Below are 9655 nucleotides of genomic sequence, written 5' to 3'. Positions count from 1 at the left end.
TATAATAGCTGAATATCAATTGGTATCTATCTACCGGTATATTACTGCTAAATATCCTCCAAACCCCATAATAACTTACTTTTAGATGTTAACTTTTTTTAGTTTGCTGTGTTAAGCAACATATATGTTAGACCACCAACTGAAAGATAATGGCAGCAATCCAGTGATGTAGTCGTAATTTTTTTACTGAGTAATGAGTATACGTTTTAATGTGCTTGATATGTAAACGTGGGGGGGCTTCTCCCCCCCCCCCCAACTACTATATATACTACGCTATTACTAATGATATATATATAATTAAATACACTTAACTACTACCTTACCGCAATTGAGTCTCTATAGTTTACAATCATACTTCTAAAATATATGATTATATATTTAAATTGTTTATGATTACCTATGTTAATTTCTTAACCCCCCTATCACCACTTCTTTTTAAGTCAAAAAACCTAAATATTTATTAATATTTATAGTCTTAAATGTATACTTGGTAGTATATAAATCAGGTATCACAACTTTGAATGATTAAAAATAAATGAAAACATCGTTTTTTGTAGATCAATTGTTATATTTATGTAATTATTGTGTGACACAGTGTAGGTACATAAAATAATATTTTTTGACAAAATTATTTTAGTAATGCATGTGACCGTGAATCTCAGCGTCGGCTATCGTTATCGATAAGCTTATAATTTTAGACGTATAATATATATATATATAATAAATAGAAATCCATGCAATGAAGTTAAAAATAGATGTGTAAAATGTAAAAATAAGAACAGTTCCTAATGAACATGATAACAAGGAAATATGTTTGGTATTATTGGCTATTCGTTAATACTATTTATATTATTGATTTATAGCTAAACAGTATACCCGTATACCTGCGTATCACAAATTATATTATAAGTATACGCATTAACCAAAAACTGGAGAAGTCGTTATACGCCGTATACCCACTACACCACTGCAGCAATCTATAATTTAAACACAACTCGACAGTTGTCAATATATTTGGTATAACGTAAACACAGCTTATGTATTAAAATACTTAACAATGATGATCATCAATACATTAAGTATATTTTAATTAAATAAATTGTAATTAATCAGTATGTCAAAATGGTAAGCACCCGTAAACTTTTTTAGTAGGTATGTAGCATACTACACCAACAAAGAAGAAGTAGGTAGCCATGGCATACTACCTTTTTCAGTAATTTGTGGTTTTCCACAAATTTTAAATTGATTTATCAAAAAACAAGTTGACATAGATACAACTATAAAAATAAATAAATGTATTAAACAGACTTAATAATAGTACATATCATTAAAATAAACAATAATTAGTTACTTGTCCATGTTTCTAATTGATTAAAGTTAATCTTAAATCTAATAAACAATTTAATACAATTATAAGATTGGTTTTAGTACAAAGATTTAGAAAAATATTTATACAACATAAGACATATAATAATATAATATATATAATAATTTACAATAACAAATTTTGAAAAATCTATCAATTCAGACTCAGTAATTATTTACTTCTTTTTCTTTTTTTTAAGTGTAATTTTATGTTATTCCACTGCTAAACTAAAAGATTCAATATCTCCAAAATGCTCGTTCATTGATTGTACAAATGCTTCTTCTTGTGGATCCTTTTTTTTTTGTTTATGTTTTCTACATTTTTTTTTTATTTGTACATCTATTTCTTCTTCTTCTTTCTCTTCAAACAAACTTTTATTTATTCTTTTTCTTCCGGGATATGATCTTCGTGGTGGTTTTTTAAATCTGATATCTACATCTGCTTCAATTTCAGCTAGTAAATCTGTTACATTACTACAGCTTTGATCTTCAGAAATATCTGAAAAAGTAGTCCATTTATCGTCGGAATCATTTGTTGTGGTGACGGTTAGATTTTGTGTCTCGGTAGGTTCGTCTTCTGGATCACTACAAAAAAGTTCCGCAATTCGACCGTACTTAGCATTTTCTTCTATAACAGGCAGTATAGGTTTGTGGCAATAAGTTTCTACATTTATTGTTTTGTTTCGATCATCTTTATTAATGACACTTATGTTTAATGAATTATTATCCTTCAGAATTCTTTTTGAATTCTTTTTAGACATTTTTGATGGAGTTGATGATTGTATTGGGGGTTCGAAATTTTCTTCATCTCCAATAGACAATTTGTAGCGGCGGTTAGGTTTTTTCTTACGAGCAGATGACAGATTAGCCATAATTATTAAATTAATTAATCTGTAACAAAAAAATATTAACATTTCTTTAGGTAATAAATTTGATATATTAGGTGTATCCACCGCATAAAGCTTTAAGCGTAGTAAATTTTTTTTTTTATATTATTTAAAGTTGTTAAGAAACAACTTTTTTGAGAATTTATTTTACTATGAAGGTGTTTACTTTTTTTTAAATGAAAATGTACGATAAAAATTGTTTAAATAATATTGTTCAGTAACACAACTTAGTGATATAAAAAAATATTTTCAAAAGCATAAATAATATTTTAAATAGAGGGTTTCACGTTAAACATATAACTTGGTATACCTATACAATATTGTACTCAATAGAGGAATGATTATCTACTAAATCATAGGTTCAATGTACAAATATTTTATTAGGAAAACTCAGTTTACCTAATGGTCTACTAAAAAAAAAAATTTTATTATAACTCTTGTACCTAATTGATGCTACAGAAATAGAAAATTGATATAGTTGGTTTCCTTCCTTAATGTGGTACTTGAAAATTAATTTTTAGAATTATACCTAGATTCCCCCTTAGATGGTAATCTTTCAAAGGGTGAGTGGACCAAGCACTCACCACATGAGGAGTATGTTAAGCCGGATTCCCACGAGTAGTGTACTTCCAAATTCTACTTTCAAATTATAATCAAATGGGTAAGAAATCATAAAAACAAGTGATACAACAACTAGCATATTAAAGTAAAGTAATATTGTAAAGTTGCTCTCCTTTCACATGAGTACATGACATGACACATTTACCAACAATAATCGGAAAAAGCACTTATAGACTATAGTTATAACTATAGAACATAGGACGACCAACATTTATATTATGAACTATCAGTGACAGATAAATACCAAATGAAGGAGCATGAGATGATTTCAATGTTAAGTAAGACAAGACACTAAGTTGTAGATTGTAGAATAAAATATTCTTTAAAGAAAGACACCAATTTAATAAATATTTCACTCATCTAAAATTTGTGAACATTTTGAATTATTATTAAACAACTTAAAGAAAAAGTTGTCTAAGTAACAACTAAATATTCTACCAACTAGAAATAAAAGATGACTTATAGATCTAAGAGGTAACATATTAAACTGGTTTTGACAACCTAGATCTGGATGCCTTAACAAAAATAAAAACCAAAGTGATTTTATACAAACAAACTTATGTAATAAAATCTTCACAAACTCTTGAAAACTTACGTTATGGATGAATTTTAGAAAACACACAAAAACTTAATAACTTAAATTCGACAGACATTTAGCAAACATATTCTTATATATTTTAATCCTCTTATAACCAAATTAACCGTAGAAACTCAAGAACAAATAGATGTAAAATTTAGAGCACACACCTAATATGCCAAAAATGTTAACATAAAATGAAATGTCAAAAATATTGTACAGGCAAAGTACCTAGTTTATAGATATTAAATTGTTCACTTTGAATATTTCTATGTTACAAATTATAATGATTTTTTCACTATAAATGGAACTCCTTTCATACTAATACACATTATTACAAATCAATATTCTTATACAACCATCTTACGAATAAGTAAGTAAGGACATGGAATATTAGACGACTGTTCCAAGTGTTAAAATAACCAACTGTAAAGAAACAAACAATTTTAGAATATTATGTACTATAGTTATTCCTAAAATATACATATAAAAATGACCAATTTTTATGAATCTGACCATAGCATACTTAATATGTAAAATAAAACATATATTTCACAATAAATCTAATGAAATAAAATACATTTTTCATAAAACTAGGTATAGTACGAAAATATAATATAATATTTACCTAATCTGGTGATAATACAGAACAAATGTAAGGGAACACACACATCTTGAAATACATAAATTATAATACACGTTTCATGTTTGTTATAACTTATAATAAAATATAAATAATGTAACGGTGGTGCTTACCATTACATCACCAATGAAAATAAATAGTCGTCAAAGTGGAAATTCCTAAAGCATGGCAAGTATACACAAATATTTGGCAAGTACGCCAGACATGGGAATCTGGCATTAGACAAGCAGAATGGGAGGCCTAGATAACAGCTAAACAAAAGCACTATCGAGAGGAAGCCTAAACTGCTACCTATATATTATGCAGAGTAACAGTGTTTATATGGACACTCATATGAAATACAATGAAATTTTAAACTTAATAAGATTGTCACAAATTTAAAACAAGTTAGGTAGATGCTACCGATCAAATAAATAACATACTTAATTAATTTTTTCAAAAAAATACAATCCAAATATTCACAGATTAAGATATTAATCGTCAAATATGTCTCCATAATTATTTAATTTCAATAACAGCATTAAAATTAATAATATACTTACTTACACACAATGGATATTTTCAATTAAAATTGACACTAAACTGCGAACGTAAAACGTAGTAAACGTAATAACTATTAATTAATCGTATAAAGTAATAACGAACTGGCGTATATAAATTGTATTTTGTAAGCCGTAATGCCACATTGACTATTGACAATGTTGGCTTAAACTCACCAAACAGTACTCTGAATTCACTATTTTGTAATTTGTCATGAGAAATGGCGCAATTGCTGTGTTGAGTGTGTTGTGCTCTTGTAAACCGCAAAGCCGTTATCCAAAAGTCAAAACTCATAATAACAACCAATGTTGAAACTTGACAAGGTTAATTCTGTTGCCAACCTTTGAACAGCCATATAAATAGGAATTTATTCGTTTGGTGGTGGCACTGTTTAGCTATCTGATTAAGATACCACTGATTGCACGCCCGAATATGGGCATTCTTGATACTACCACAGATATAGGGCTAACACCATAGCCACGAAAAGTGATTACTCCGAATATAGTACTACTCCGAATAAATTACTACGAATATCAGTTACTCCGAATATGGCTGCTGAAAATGATGATACCACGAACAATCATAATTCCGATAATGATATTACTCCGAAAATATTGCTACGAATATCAGTTGTTCCGAAAATATACAACTACGAAATAATAACCACGGTTTTAGATATGCACATAGGCGCAATTTGGGGGGTGACTTGGAGGGCCTTAGCCTCTCCAAAACTTGTATTTGAATTGATTATTGAAGTATTAAATCCTTCATTAGTTAGGTATCTAATCTGCATAATCCAAAAAACGATTTTTTAGAAATTATTTTCTTAAGTTAAAACAATGATTCATTATTCACGTGATTAGATATCGGATTCACTCACAGGCCACCAAGCATAAAGTAGGTTTAATAATAGTAATATAGTTTTACAAATTATGAATTGCCTACTAATCACAATACATTAGGTAACCAGGTAACCTACTGGCTACTGATAATATTTAAATTTTTTTACAATAATATAGCCAATACACAATAGTGATTTTTTTATAAATTTGCAGTTCGACGGTTACAATTCTAATATAAATAATATAATATAATAACAATAATATGTACCATACCTACCTGAATGTTATTTTTTTAGCAATACGAGCGGTATTAATTTTTTGTAGGAGTTAACACTGTATTTTGTAGTAGTTAACACTATCTTTTGTAGGAGTTAACACTACATTTGTAGGAGTTTACCATTCCCCATTTGAACAGCGACAGAGCCCCCCCCCCCCCCCCCCCCAATGGTCTGATTCATTTAAATATGTAAAGCACCTCAAAGTCAAAAAAAGAAATGGCACCTATGGATATACAATATACATCCATGATAATAATATATATTATCAATTTTCATACGCATAACGTCATAACCTATTTACATAATATATTTTAAGTGTTTTCTTGTTTCTTCTAAAATAGCCATAAGTACCTACTTTACTGTTTATTTTAAATTTGATTATTTTTTTATTCTTGAACATATAGGTACTTACGTTATATTAACATTAAATTTATTGACTATTAACATATTTTATTATTTAGCAGTTTAGTACCTACCTAAGTTTAGTTGCTCTTAAGTCCTAAGAATATGCAATTTTAAATAAACATAATATGTTAATTATTGAAGTTAACCTGTATTAGGTGAATAAATAAATAATTGGTATGTAACGTACCTATGGCCTAGAATAAATCTTAGATTATATTATTATTATTTATAAAATTATTATTGATTATTTATTTACGGGCTATGTAAGCCCAATATTATTTGGCGGTGGTCGTTTGGGCGAAGGTAATTATTTTGATAAAAAAAAAAAAAAAATAGTCTGTGTGGGTAATTATCATTTAAACCGTTTAGTCGAATAAAATTATTTTTATAGGTAAGATAAAAACCTGGTGACTTTGATTTAGGACTATATTATTATCCTCAGTACAAATATTTTAATAACCACTCAGAAACTACTCATTCGAATTTTTAATTTGGTATAGGTACCTAAAAAAAATATCCACTAAATAATTTACAGTAAAAGGGGGGGGGTTTACACAGTTTTCATTTTAAAAACAGAAGTCTGTATTACCACAGGACATTTCTTAAATAGTATCATTGATTATAAATACTAGTTTAAATACTAATTTATAATCAATGATAGTATTACTTGATACAATTACTTGAATCAGTGGCACCGAACTCATATATCATGTGAAGCGATCGCTTCAATTCTTAATGGGTGGGTATAAGTGAGAATCATGTAGAAACTCAAATAAAATAATATTAACAAAAAAAGTTGTGTGTGTTTTTAAACCATATTCGATGGCTGTAAAGTTTTGGTGGGTGGGTGGATAAAAATTCTAGATTTCACTTCACGATAGGTATAGTGTATACACTAGTTACCTATATATACCTACGTGACGTGTTACATATGTTTGAATTTCTATGCATGAAACAACAATACAACATTTGTGTATTATTTAACTGTTTAGCTTAAACTATAATAATTTGTATTAAATCCTTATTATATAACCCTTTTGGCCTTTTGTTATTAATATTAATTTTTATACCTATATAGGCACCTATTATCATTGTTTAAAACAATTAGTTTTATATTTTTATATTTTTTTGTTTAACTGTATTTTACTTCTGATCAGGTGGCCCTGCTGGGAGCCTTCCTATTCCGTAATTAATGTTATTTTATGTCACCCCACGTACGTATGTATAGATTGTAAGTAAAAAAAGTTTAAAAAAAAAACTGTACTTACAAATGTACAGAATATAATATATGGAAATCATTGAAATAAATTATGTTTAATAAAAGTAAAAATTAAATAGTTTTGTGTTAATATAATTGAAGTGAAGAAGTCAATATTCTATTAATATTTATATGTTATGTTGTAGAATAGTTTGAAGAAGTTTAACTAAAATTTAAAAATGTACTCTCCCGTACAGCTCACGATTTTTTATTTTTTATAAAACGATTTGTTTTTATGCTTAAAACGATGGTATGAAAACCGTTTTACAGAAACCATTATTTTAGAACTAATAGCCGTTTCAAATTTGTGGTTATATATAGTATAGGGCCCAGCGGTTCCCAACCTTTGGGCCGCGGCCCACAAGCGGGCCGTGAAAAATATAATATTAAATATTATATATATTTAAAATAATATTATTATATATTTGTATTATATACCTAATAATATTTCTGGTTATATTGGTTATAATAATATTTAATTATTATTAACTACACTACTACAGTGTACAATTATAGTATACTATTAACGCTATCGAACGTTTGAATAAATAAGCACCTATACTACCATTTGAACTTGTTAGTTCCTACACATGTTTAAAAATCGTCAATGTATATAAAAAAAAAAGGCGGGTAAGTGGATGTCGCTCTGCTGTACAGTAGGTTACAAGTGAGTCAATGTAATGGATTGTGTTAAATTTGAATCCAATGATATAATATCATTGAATAAGAAAAACGATTCTGAGCGAAGACGGTCAGTCAGTCTATAATATCTTATTAAATGTATTTGATGATATTATTGTGAATAAAGTAATTAATTTTAGTATTAGTCATTAGTATTTACTATAAATTGGTTAATTTCAGGGGCGCCGGAACGATTTTTTTGCTGTGGGGGCAAAATATTTCAAACTTTATTCTAGAGGGTATAGGAGCAAAAATAGTGGTGTTTAATATAAATTTATTAACAATACAAATTACAGTTGTAATTAACTTTTTCACATACACAGTTTCTTTGTTGTACAATCTTTAATCAAAAATCCCATAACTATATTTTATTATACAATAATAATAAATAAAATATACAGTTCAAATTTTAATGAATAATTTACATTTTACCAAATACACTTTTTCTCTCTGCTGTACGGCTAATGAACTCTTTTAGGATATCATCCAAGGAAATTTCATACAAAATAGTTTGGTTTAAGTGTAGTAGTAACAAATGAGTCAAACGCTTTTGACTCATAGTTGAACGTGTATAGGTTTTTAAACGCTTGAGCCCACTAAATGACCTTTCTGGTGTGGCTGATGCTGCAGGTATTGTGTATAATGCAGGTATTGTACTATTGTGGGCTAAATGTAAATATAATTAGGCCATGAAGTCGTGGGGGCCTTGCCCCCACAGTATTTATCTTGTGGGGGCAATTGCCCCCACTGCCCCCATTGTTCCGGCGCCCCTGGTTAATTTCATTTTTCCCAAAAAAATTACATTTTAAAATGACATTGCGTGCATATACAATTAAAACAATATACTCTAAAAGTTTCATATACCAACAAATAATATTTTTAAATTATAACAAAATAACTAAAATCATTATTCTTGGTTTAAATATGAAAATTTGTCTAAATTTGAAATTAAAATGTCTGTAAAAAATAAATGTGTTGATATATTTTTTAGATTTTTTGGTTACAGTATGAATTATTTATGAGAATCTTTGTTTTAAATTTTCAACCCTTAGTTATAAAAACTGAACATTTTATAGTTTTTTAATTCCAATGATTGATAATTTTCGAGATGTTGACAAATTTTGTCAAAATTCGAACTTTAAATGTTTATAAAAAAAAATCGTGCCTATGTATTTTTAAAATTTTTCAACTGATATTGTAACAATATATTAGAAAGCTTGTATTAAATTTTCAGACTTTTTGGCCGACCAAATTAAGTTTTATTGACAATTATAAAAATAAAAACTAAAAAAATTGAAAACTGAAAATGTCTGTAAACAGCTCAAAACCTATCAAAATATTTTCAAAATTGTATGGTGTATAGAAAATGAAAATATAAACATCCAGTGAAATTTTCATGCATCTAAAATTATTCGTTTTTGAATTACAACCAAATAAGAAAAACGCTACATGAGAAATTGAGTGAATATCCAATTATGTAACATTATGAACTTAAAACGCTCATAAAAATTTATTTTTACTTGCTTTTAGATATTTTATTTTTGATAAAAGTAGAAAA

The 9655-nt window shown here is 27.7% G+C and overlaps 1 protein-coding gene across 2 annotated transcripts; it reads right to left on the bottom strand.

The window, feature by feature from the left end:
• Positions 1-1272: 1272 nt before the first annotated feature.
• Positions 1273-4910, bottom strand: LOC132951170 (uncharacterized). Of its 2 annotated transcripts, none has more exons than XM_061022916.1 (2): positions 4636-4910; positions 1273-2256 (listed from the first exon to the last, which is right to left on the bottom strand). In XM_061022916.1, the coding sequence occupies exon 2, from the start codon at positions 2235-2237 to the stop codon at positions 1578-1580; it is 660 nt and encodes a 219-aa protein (XP_060878899.1). In that variant the 5' UTR covers positions 2238-2256; positions 4636-4910; the 3' UTR covers positions 1273-1577. The 2 variants fall into 2 exon arrangements, with proteins under 2 accessions (XP_060878899.1, XP_060878900.1); XM_061022917.1 differs by having other exon boundaries at positions 4640-4910.
• Between the last annotated feature and the right edge of the window lie 4745 nt (positions 4911-9655).

Source organism: Metopolophium dirhodum, chromosome 8 (genome assembly GCF_019925205.1).
Source record: "Metopolophium dirhodum isolate CAU chromosome 8, ASM1992520v1, whole genome shotgun sequence".
Taxonomy (NCBI): domain Eukaryota; kingdom Metazoa; phylum Arthropoda; class Insecta; order Hemiptera; family Aphididae; genus Metopolophium; species Metopolophium dirhodum.
This window is presented reverse-complemented; position numbering and strand designations above follow the sequence as displayed.